At 38.8% G+C, this 12,226-nt stretch overlaps 2 protein-coding genes across 2 annotated transcripts in view; one reads left to right on the top strand and one right to left on the bottom strand.

Annotated features, from left to right (window-relative positions):
* The window catches only part of LOC126394395 (transmembrane protein 150A-like), a 41,029-nt gene that overhangs the window by 9,922 nt on the left and 18,881 nt on the right, over positions 1 to 12,226 (top strand). The gene's annotated exons all lie outside the window — the stretch shown is intronic.
* LOC126394388 (potassium voltage-gated channel subfamily V member 2-like) lies at positions 364 to 5,958 on the bottom strand. The gene is made up of 2 exons (XM_050051186.1): positions 4,491 to 5,958; positions 364 to 1,837 (listed from the first exon to the last, which is right to left on the bottom strand). Exons 1-2 carry the CDS (start codon positions 5,823 to 5,825, stop codon positions 1,583 to 1,585), a joined length of 1,590 nt encoding a protein of 529 aa, XP_049907143.1. The 5' UTR covers positions 5,826 to 5,958; the 3' UTR covers positions 364 to 1,582.

Genomic DNA, 12,226 nt, shown 5'->3' with positions numbered 1-12,226 from the left:
ATACCAGCTTCAGGGTTTCTGTAACGTTTATTTGTTCACTGTTACCGAATAGGCTACTGACCCCCTATAGACTTCAATTGTATTCACTAAGCTAAGCCGCAATGCTAACCGCTGAGACCCAGCCACTGGACATACAGACACAAAAAAGATATCGATCATGTTGTCTCAATATGAAAATGATAGAGAAAGGTCATAACTCCCAAATCGTCGGCATATTCCTTTAAGGGAGGAGAATTGGGATTGGCCCCAAGAAGTTTTTTTTTGCAATAGCAAATGTTATCCAGAAGAGGTCAGTAGAGATGTATGCTGGTGAACAGGTCTCAGTAGCCTGACACTTAACATAACTGTGTAGTATTTAGTCAATGAAGATAACAGTTTCATGAGCAGTAGAGCGTTTATTAAAAACAGTATCAGACTACATCATGTGACTAGGTGCATGCATTGCAAGTACAGCATACTGCATTCTTTGGAGGCGGAACTTTTGAACATTGCAAACACATGGAAAACAGCACCAGTATTTGAAGATTTTGTACACTTTGCAAGCTCCTGCAGATCTCATGTGAACACAGATTTAAAACATTGCAGCTGCAATAACAAAGAATATTTGGTGCTGACATCTATGCTGATTCACAAGAAGGTCGATTCCCTGAGAGCTGCTATGTTAATAATAAAAGCTTTTTAATTTGTACAGCAGTGCGCCGGACCAAACCAGCAAAGTTTGACCTCTTCACCCAAACACTAGGATGCTGACACTTTTTCACTGTGGGAATCTGGTTCAGGAGAACTGATTTTAAAATGTTTCTTGTTTTTATTTTATTTTCTTTTTTTTTAATTGTTCATTTTAATTTTAAGTTACAAAAATATCTTTCCACATTGGGGGGATAAATGTAAGCATATTTCTGATAAACTGAACTTGTTCCCACTTCAATAAAGCAATGTGATAATTATACTGAGAGAAATATCAGTAAATGTGTGCAACTGCACCATTACATCAAATGAAAGTTTTTTATATACACACATATATATATATATATATATATATATATAAGTTTTTCCCTCATTTCTTCCTGATATATACATTCAGTATATTTGGAAATTGAGATTTTCTGTTATGTGGGTTCGAAGAATGCTTTTACACAGAATTTTCTACTTTAACTATGAGGCGTAACTACTTAGGGATATTTCTTTAATTTTTGTATTTCTCATTTTTGACTGAGAAATTTAGTATAAAATGATGGTTATAAAATATAACCCCCACCCACCACAAACACACACACACACACACACACACACACACACACACACACACGTATTGTGTTCAGTACTAATTAGGACGGATAGGGTGTTAATACCCACATGCTTGTGTGATCCCTCACCGGCTTCCTAACACAAAAGCTGCCAATGTATTGTTATGCATGGCCAGATGTGCGACTGTGGATTGAACCCTCATCTTTTGTCCCTGCTCCACCTTTTCATCCTCATCACACACAGTTTGTTTTTGCACAGTTTACAGTCAAGCATATTAGGCTGTTTATTTATAAAGGAAAGCATTACAAAGTCGCATAAGAAATCAGTGTTCATGTCAATTGCGGTTATCAAATAAGCGGTTCAACCTTTTCACTGTCCTCCTGGCAAATCTCACCTTCCCTCGATTCTTCAGGGCAGCTGTGTACTGATTGGACTTGAGTTTAGAGTAATAGTCTGAGAACTTGTTGAAGAGGATGGATATGGGCAGCCCATTGAGGATGATTCCAAAAGAGATGCAGATGAAAGCAAAGATACGACCCAGTACGGTCTCTGGGTAGACGTCTCCATAGCCCACAGTGGAGATACTGACCTGTGGGAAAGTGAGAAGAGCAGTCAGTGGTGAGGAGAAACATGACTGTCAAACCTTACTAGTAGATCTAGTCAATGTCCCTTTTGATAGACATTTGCTGATCCATGTGGTGCCAATAAATTGGGGCATTTTGCGTCTTTATCAAGAACAATATTTTGCCTTTATTGGACTGCAAGTAGACGGTAAAAAAAGGGGGATTGGATTCAAACTTTGAGCCAGTACATCCCCAATTATCATTAGTCATGATGTGTTGCCTTGAGTTCATGACAAAATGTTGTAGAGTTGAAGAGAGCTTAGATAAGTTTAACTTTTAGTTCAGTTTTTAATGTTTTAATGAAAATGCATGTGTTTGGGAAGTACTGAGCATACGACTGGATAAATGACACTTGGATTATACTGCACGAGTTGTATGAGAGTTTGTAAACTGATGTTTTGATATAGTTTTGTTGTTGTTAATCATGGTCCCCAATTAATCAATATGTGTGCCGTTTTCAATGGAGGCCTCAAGAAAATGTTTTCTTCACAAATTCAAGGTAAAACATCATGATCAATTGGTTTATAAATGGTCATTTTGTGAGTTGAGTACTTCTTTAAACCAGTGACACAAGTGTAAGTATAAAAAAGTACATGGATAAAAGTTCAGAAACAAAATATTAACAGAACACACTGCAACACACACAAGTCTGGAGCCACTCTGCACTGATTCAAGAGTATGCAGACTATGAAAAATGTATTAATGTTAGCTAATTGGATTTTAATACTACTAGTTGGGGAAAAAATGGTTTAGCATATCAAATGGATCAAGAAACAAATTCTAGATTTCCATAACTCTCAGTGTTGTGAATTGTTGTTCAAAGTGATTAAAAAAAGAAATGACCACTTGTGTCCACCAGTTAAACCAACTGTAGTTTGGTGATGGGTCATTTTACACTCACATAATTTCATGGTGGACCCTTACTTCCACGAAAACTATTGTATTATTACCAACACAGCGTCACATTAGATGAAGCACATCTTTCTTCTGCATCTTTCCTTGACTGTTCCTTAATTCCATTAGATTTACCTGTTAAAATTCTAGACACTTCACTATTTTATCCTGTTATAACAGCATTATGTAGCCAGTAATCACTATGTGGTTATTAGCTGTCCCCTAGTCTTGTGTATCCAGACCTAGATCTCTGTTGAAAGGTGTGGAATCACTGTATTTCCATTCTGCTGTGGGGAAAATACACTCTGGCTTGTTTTGATTTCTCTAAACCAATCACAATTGTCCTGGGCAGCGCTAAGCCCAGGAGACAGTGACATTGACCTTGCAAAATAGTGTCGGGGGAGAAAACACACAAGTGACAGGGCTAGTTTGTTGACTGTTTAATGGCTCAGTGTTGGGTGTAAGCACGCTGGTGTGTTAGGCTATTCTACCCAGGCATACTCTCCAGGAGGGGAGTGGCTCTGTTGAAAGTTGAGTGGCAGCAGAAAGTTTTCTGATCTGATGGGGAGTGGTCCGAGATCAGACCCCCAGCGCAAAAAGGATCCTATTGAGGTATCGATTGACTGGAGATGTTTCAAAAGATGTGATAAATCAACTCCAAGTCTGGGCTTTTCTGAGGTGCCTTCACAAGTTGTTTTAATCGTTGTAGATCTTTACAACAATTCACCTAAAAGAACAAAGCAGGCATGTCTTATCACTCGATCCACATCTTCGTAATTTTCAGTGTTTAATTTTTTAGCTTAGACGTTGTTGTTATTTCCAATACAGAAGGGGATTTTTAAAATGGTAACACAAGATAGCAGAAGGGAAACTAGACAGCCAATGACAGGCTTATAGTCACAGTCTATGGAAAAGTAGTAATTAAAGTTTCTTACTCAGCTTTGCTTCTTTCTTTCTTCTTCTTTCTGCTGACTGCCACATAGTCTGACTGCACTGTACAAATCTGTTCCGAGGGGTATCTAACCTTTAGTGAGAAGCCCTGTAAACTGTCACACCCCATGGCCAGAGTTTGAAAAAATGTTTAAGCTCCTCCTTTCCAAAAAGTTTTGTGAAAACCGATTCATAGAGATATTCTGCAAACAGAATGACCCAGAAGCAGTCTCAAAGATGGCACACAATTCGTCTACTTCAGGAACCTGTAGCAGTGAGTAGTGCTCACAGATCCCTTCTCTATTACCAATACTATCATTCAGGGGATTATAATTTCTTTCCCCAGGATTAGAAGTAAGATTCTACCATTGGGTCAAAGAGGGAGGGGAAGGATCTGGTAAAGGGTTTATTCCTGGCAACAGGCAGTGAATAAAGGTTCATGTTAGCAATTTCACTCAAACCAAGAGCTAGACTTGAGTACAGGCATGAGCCCCATTATTCCACCCTATAAAACTGATCAGGTTACATGAACAAATCTTCCCATCGCTCACGCAAGTCACACATAACCAAAGCATGAGGTGACACAAGCTGCAGTCAAGCTGACCTCAATGTGTTTTGTAAGCCAGGTAGTGCTGGAGTGTAATCTAATAACATCACAAGGTTAACACACCATTCAGGGACTTTGTCCGCATTAAAGTAATTCAAGAGTAGGGCACTTTATTTTACTTACATAAAAAGGTTACTTAGCTTTCTTCCCTACATTTACATTATTGAATTTTTCAAAGATATACTTACAGCTGCCCACCACCATGCATGAGGAATGCTGGTGAAGTTTGTTTGTGGCATGTCATGCTCCACAGTGTAAACCATGGCGGAGAAGCTGAAGATGCCCATGGCGATAAACAGGAAAAGGCAGCCCACTTGCTGGTAGCACTGACGCAGAGTGAAGCCAAACGCCCGGAGACCTGTGGAGTGTCGCGCCAGCTTCAAGATACGAAAGATTCGCATCAATCTCATGATGCGCAACACTTGGCCCAGCTTTCCCACCTGCCCCACTGCCTTTATGTCAGCCTCATGCTTCAGGTAGTTTTCCTCACTGTCAAAGAACTCCAGGATGGCCTGCAGATACTGAGGCAGGATGGCAATCAGGTCCACAGTGTTGAGGACGCTCCTGCCGAAGGACTTAAGGTCAGGAGTGGACACCAGACGGAGCAGGTACTCCATGGTGAAGAAGGCGATGCACATGGACTCCACATATTCCCAGTATGTCTTACCACTGAGCTGACCTGTGGGAGTTCTGTATTGCATCTCCTGCACTGTGTTGAGAGTCATGGCCACCAGGGAGACCAAGACAAACAGGCTGGAGGCCACCGCCATCAGCTTGGCCTTGACAGATGAAAATGGCTTCTCCATCAAGTTCCAGATAGCTCTCCGCTGCTGGCCCATGAACATGTCATGAAAGAGCTCTTCATTCTCCTCAATCTCCACCTCTGCCTCCAGCTCCCTCTGAATCTTTAACTGATCGTTCAGCTCATCCTGCCTCTCCTCAAAGGAGATGCGGCAGCAGCGGTGGGTGTTCTTGATCCTCACACCCCAGTAATTGATCTCCTCCAGGAAGTTGCGGGGACACAACTCATCCTTGATCCACAGCACACCAGTCCTGTAGAAGTTAAATATGCTGTGGAAGACATCTGGGTCCCTGTCAAAGAAGTATTCATTGTTGGTCACGATGTAGTCATCGCAAAGGTCCAGTTTCATGTTGTGGTCCGTGTAGGTGGCCAGTCGTCCTATTCTGGTCTTGGGATACTTGGCAGCCGTCTTGTAGGCTATCTGGTAGGGCTTCCCCCCTACATTGATGTTGATCATGTAGTTCTTCTTGGAGGGTAAAATATGCTTGGAGAGGCCATGTGGAGCATTGTCGTCCTCTTCGTCTTCATACTCAGCATAGATGTCATAGATATCCCTGCTCAGCTCCTGCATGGAGTTCCATGTCTTCACGCAGCTTTCCTTGGCTAGTGGATAAGCAATTTCTGAGGGTCTTCTATTAATTTCCGAATCTGTGACTTTGTAGTTGGGGAAGAGACTCTGTCTCCTGTTCCACAAGTTGGCCACCTTCCCAGGGCTAGCCATATCGATCCCCCCCAGACTACACAGCAGACAGAACACCCGGACCAGCCAGCATGTCTGCACGTCTGTCTAATACCCCCTTTACCTAAGCATGGAGGACATGAGCAGGATGCCTCATGGCCCCATTAATGTTGCTGACTGAGAGGATCCGCGTGCTTACAGGACATCTAAATACCATTATCCCCTGCTGAGCCGCCTGGCTCACATGACGTTGGCTGTGTGGCACATATCAACCAAAGCCCATCATGAATTCATCCTCTTTTGATTGATAAATATTTTTATGATACAAGTTTATAGTAGTTACAGTTGATTTGAGTGATCTAAAGACAGAATAAGCAACAATGAGTGTTGCTGCCCTCACATGTATTTATGAATGCATAGATTCTGTGCCTTACATTAATCTTTTTGCAATCCCTACAGATTACTCAAGGAAGTCATATTGGAACTCTATGACTAGAAAATGCCATTGCGTGTCTTGATTCTTTGAGGAATGCTACAACACTATGATAATTTTCTTTCACAAAATACTTTTAAAAAAATTGTTATAGGTACATCTATAACATATCTTTTTCAAATTAACAATTAATGGTTTATGTTGGTTATTACTGTGCAATTCTTTCATACTCTGATACTGAAGGGAACAAAGGAAGGCTGGTGGATACATTAAAGAGGATTTAGGCTTTATGCATTAGCCTACTTCCTCATTCAGAGGGGGCCAGGCATCTTCAGAAGTTGAAGCAAGTCAAGCCCAAAGACTCTCAGAAATATTTTTTGAAAATCATGTTTTAGACCTGTATAAATATATCAATCAGGCAGTAATATGTGATTAAAATCATATTCTTAACTAAGAGGCATAGTTATTTAGACAGAACAGGAAAACGTAACTTTGCTGGCAACTGAATCCTCTTATTGGATATCAGATTATTGCCCTGCTGATTAACAGTGCCAGCTGACCAGAGACAGAATTCCCTTCTGACATTACGAACCATACACTATATTAACCTTTATTTACCTCCCTGGTGCCAGCCACTGCTGACTAGTTAAAACAATTAAGGATTTAGGTTGTTAATGCAGTGACATTTAAATAGAACTACCAGACTTAAGCTAGTCTTGTTAGTGTGGTGTGTCAAGAGAAGGAGAAGTGAACTGGATTTGTCATGCAAACCAAGGGATCACACCGGAAAAAGGAGGCCACCGTAAAAAAAAAATGTAAAAAACGTTTTAAAAAAGGAAACGTTAATTCATGATGATGATGATGATGATGATGATGATGATATATGATATAATATACTGACTTATATCAGTATTTGTAAAGCTTCATGGCAACTAATTTGCCTTTTAAAGTGAGGCTATGGAACTTTTAAAGGAAATAAAATAGTGGTGCAGGAATGAGTCCTAAAACATGACTTTCTCATTTTATTCTATAGCATAAAATATGTCAGTAAATACCCCACTTGTGAATTTTGAAGCTTGTAAGTGTCTTAAAAAAGACAGTTGCTAACAAATGGCTAAAACAAGTGACTAAATTAGACTATAGAACATCATCACACTGAATGTGGCTTTACAGCCTTGTTGTGGTGGTGATGTTGGAGTCATGCAAATGTGGTGTTGTTTGTTCATAGCTTAACAGTAGGTCTTTACTTCTGACAATAGCCTAACACTTTAAAAATCATGAAAGTGGTGTTAATTTGTGAAGCTATCTTTTTTAAGTATCACGAGTGTTTGTTTCTAACAGAGCTCATTTTCTGCAATACTTAAAAATTTTATAGAAAAATCCCATAGGCTTTTAGACAAGGCAACCAGGGCGATGTTAACTTCTGGTCTGGCTTACAAATAAATGTCATCACTCTATACTACCCTCCTTTTAGAAAAGTTTAATTCATTAACAGTAAAACACACTCACTTCAGTACACTCAAGGATTTTCTGCTTCAGCCTCACTTGGTCTGGTACAGCCAGTAGCTCATGGTGGCTCATGTTTGCTGATTTTAGCAAACTTATATTATATTATTATGTAAATGACATTACTGCATCTGTTTGCATGTCACACATGGACATTGATGAATTACTGAACAGGCGCCCTTTAGGGACCCAAGGTGTAAGGGCCCCCCCTGGCCTATATCTCCAAAATGTCACTCAAATTAACACTCAAATTATTATGACAAAGAGACACAAAAAGATTACAACAAGACACAAAAGAATGTATAACAATTACAAAGATATGCAAAGCAACAACAAAAAAAGAGGCAAAACCACCACAAAGTCTGTGTGTCTTGTTTCTTTGTAGGGGAGGTGTTGGGACTTTTGGCACGTCTGTGCCCACTGCCCAGGGACCCATTTTCTCATAATCTGCCCACGAAGACAGATATTCCAATGGTTTTGTGGCCAATGTAAAAAATAACAGATGATATAACTCCTTTGGATCCAATTAAATATTACACATAGTGAAAAAGGTCCTAGATTTACCTGGTATTCACCCTGTATGTGGCAACAGAAGGCCTTGGTTTTGGGTTTGAAGGAGATTTTTCAAGGAAGTCAAACTAGATTCCGAACATTATAGGTGGACAAAAAAAATTAGTCTTGCTCCTTGGTGCATTGCATTTACCACACAATGGCAGGCACCCCTGCAATTCAGTGGGCCCATATACTGTAAGTCTTACTCCAATTATCATTATACAGAGGAAAGAAGTAAGTTTAGATTTTCTATTCAACATTTTTTCCCCTTTATTGATCCAGTGATAGTCCAGGAAGTAGGACTGTAAAACAAAACATCAGTATCTCTTAACTAGGATTAAGATCATCTGCTCTCAAGGTCTACAGTTTCCTGTCAGTTACTATTGTCCACAAGATTTACGGATCAAATTCAGCAAAGTCCCCTCAAAGCTGCTTAGTAAAACAAGAATGCAGATTATAATCCCTCATGTAGGTTTATAAAGCCTTACATACATTCTCTGTTATTTACAGCTGCAAAATCCAAAACACAGATTGTTCTGTTGCAATAAATGCTAGTGTTCAACCTGACCTTTGCTGATGTCATACACACGTAACTGGGTTTGCTCAAAATTATCCTTATTTTTTGTTTTCTCAACTAATTGCATATTCTTAAAAACATCATCAATATTTTCAAAATTGCAAACACGTACTCCACAACATCTTGCAGTGTAGCACCACACTATAAAGATGGTGCAATATTCCACTGTCTTTTGACTGCATACAAGTACAATGAGGTAAAACATGGAAAAGAAAGGATTCTGTGCACCTTTTTAACTGGTCACAGTTGAAAATATGGCCATGTTTTGGGTCTTACAATCAATTTGACTCCTCCTTTGCCACCAGCATGAGTCAGTCAATCAACATAAATTATGTGTGAATTACCGGAATTGTCAGAATAACTGGCACTATACGTTTCTGCAAACCTCTAATATGTTTCAGTTTCACATTATTATCATATATGTTGACACTTTATGTTTTAACAATGCTGTGGTTATGCGGTGGTCTCTCCTGAATGCCAAGATTATTGATGACACATTAATTTTGAATTTGCACCCTTGCAATATTGATTTACTGGTTCTGACTGTTCAGGGGTTGCACCTGTGGGCTCAGTATGACAGCATGTGTCATTGTGGATAAGATTAATTTAACTGTGTGGTACTGTAACAGTGACAGCATTCACAAGAATAATTTGCTTCTCTGTACAATGGGTAAACTGTTCACTGAAACATTTTCAGGTCTGGCAAACATGCCTCACATTAGCATGTTGTATGAAATCAATGAAGAGTTATCTGTTTTGATCAACAAATGAATGAGAGATAGAGGAAGCAGTGTCTCCTCTCTCCAGCAGATGGTGGCATCACAGTCACTGACAAAGACAATCCAGACCTGTCACAATTTACACTCTGTCATTGTTCTGAGAGGCAGTATGAAGACACAAAGAAAGTGTAATATTGTTGAGCTTGGTTAACTCAACTCTCTCCACACTACAGCCTGAGAGTTCTGAGGTGTTAGGAATATGACTCAGGTATGGTCCCACTGGATATAACTGTAAGCCATGTGCGCTGCATCAACAACAAGCCATTCAAATAAGTGTCAGCAACATGTAAAATATATATAATGTTTACTCCTTGAGAACTCACTCTCAATTTAATATGCCACATTGATATTCACTTTGTTTAGGATAAATTAGTGTGAGTGCTTCACTTGGTGAAGGAAACTTCAGAGTTCAAACTGTTCTCAGCTAAATTTAGATCTTGCTTGGCATCACATACAACTGAGGTACCACAGGAGTGACGTGGCATTATGGTTATCTTAGCTATATTCTTCTCAAAGCATTTTGTAAATTATCTCAGATGTGTGAATTTGTGGCCTTTAGAGAATTGTAACATGTCATCAACAATAGGGTTTTTTAAAAGAGGATATTTTGATATATCACAGTAGGAAAAGCACAGGTATGAGTAGTAAAATGAATGATGGCTGAAATACTGTTAGCTGCTTTTGTTTCAAGTTCTTGGTGTTGTGCATGCTGGCTTACTCTCATGACTCTCTCATCGTTGGCTTACTGGGCACTTGAACAAAGCAGAGCTATTGTTAATGTTATTAGTAACACCAGTGAGCTACCTATGTCAAGGTTTCATCACTGTCCTTCTTTCCAAATAAAATGATTGTCATTTGTGTGAGCTGGGGGGACTACAGGCAAGTGAGTGCAAAGGAAGTTCACATGTTTACATAAATTAATTTTAAAAAGGGAATAGATTAGATTATTAGTTAAACTCAATCTACTGTAATTAAAAGAGAAAGTATATGATTGGCACTGTGTTTGCTTGCCAGTGGAATAAACTGTGGTTTGTTTTTTTGTTTTTTTTAGTGATACATTGATGAGTTAAAAAAGCTAATACAAGTCAGTTAATTGTGTTTTCATTTGAATTATACCCTAATAAAGTCGAAGTAAAAGAAATTTTAAAAAAAAAATACTGTTATATTTAATTGGATTCTGACTTAAGAATGATAACTGACTTTTAAATTGGAAATGTAAAACAAAATCTAAAATGGCCTTTAAATTTCAACTTTTGTATCTGATTTAATTGCCCATCATATTTCCTCTCAGTGGACTATTCATTTGTTTTCCATTAAATGAAGTCAAACTAACAGAGGAGCAGCTGAAGCTCTGATTGGACAGCTGTTATGTGTGGGTGGGGATCTTGGTCAGAGCTAATTACTGATATTAATTGCACCTGTGCTTTTCCTGCTTTGAAACATAAAATTACTGCAATAGAAAATAACTTTGGTTTGACATCCACAGCCGGCTCTCTCATCCTCAGTCAACTCGAAGTTGGTGGAGTGGGCGGATTCAGAGGTCTGGACCCAGGCAAGGCTCTCTTTAATTCTGTAATTTAAAATCAAGACATTTATGCTAAATAATGAAACAAAATGCATATTAATTAGCAACTCGTATCTTAATTTATACATAAATGTCTACTCTGACCACAACATTCATGTTTTTTTAGATGTATTTCAATGTGAACATAACAGTTAATTAACATGAACCTTTGATGAAACATTTTAAAATGTCACAGTAGGAAAAGCACAGGTGTGAATAATTAAAATAATGATGCTTACTGGGAATAAAACAGAGCCATAATTGATGTTATTAGACCAGTTCTTTTCCTATGATGTCAAGTCCCAATGTCTGGTGTGAGAGAGGCCTGTTCTCTTTTGCCTATGGGTGCATCATTTGTAACAGAGCAACATTATTTCTTTTGTTATAAAGACTTGAGATTAAGTGAACCTTTTGTGTTTCCAGTATAGTATCACTGGAAATGGTAGATTTTTTTCTTTCTTTCTTTCTTTCTTTGGCTGCTACAGTAAAGCATTCATTTTGGAAGCCACGTGTATAAAGTCCAAAGACACCACTCATATATGTTCTGTGTAATTATACAGAGATATTTGATTTATGAAAAAGTGCATGACATAAATCCAATTCCACATATGAAATTTCAGCTATCATTTTTTGAAAATGAAGATTTAAGGAGGTACATTACCTTCTAACAGATTGAAATGAAACTTTTCATTGCACACCCTTGCCAAAAACCACAGGCACAGTGGTGTCTCACAGCAGGGTCTGACAACAATGAAAACTGCGTCAAGTTAGTTACACCAGAATAAGACCCGAGATTATGCGATTGTGCAAAAATAAAAGCGTCATTTATGTGAAAATAATCAGATCACCAAACTGGATTTAACACGTGGTGAAACTGTTGATGTAAATTGAAATTACATGCAAGAAGCATTATTCCAGTTGTCACGGAGGGCACAGGTATCTCTGTTATTGCCTGCGGGACCATGGGCATCCTTCCAAGGTTTTTGTTTTTTGGTAGCACTGCAGAGTATCTTCTATATTTCTACACTCACA

Source organism: Epinephelus moara, chromosome 8 (assembly GCF_006386435.1).
Source record: "Epinephelus moara isolate mb chromosome 8, YSFRI_EMoa_1.0, whole genome shotgun sequence".
NCBI lineage: Eukaryota > Metazoa > Chordata > Actinopteri > Perciformes > Serranidae > Epinephelus > Epinephelus moara.
Note: the sequence above shows the minus strand (reverse complement) of the source record. Positions and strands in the feature narration are given on the sequence as shown.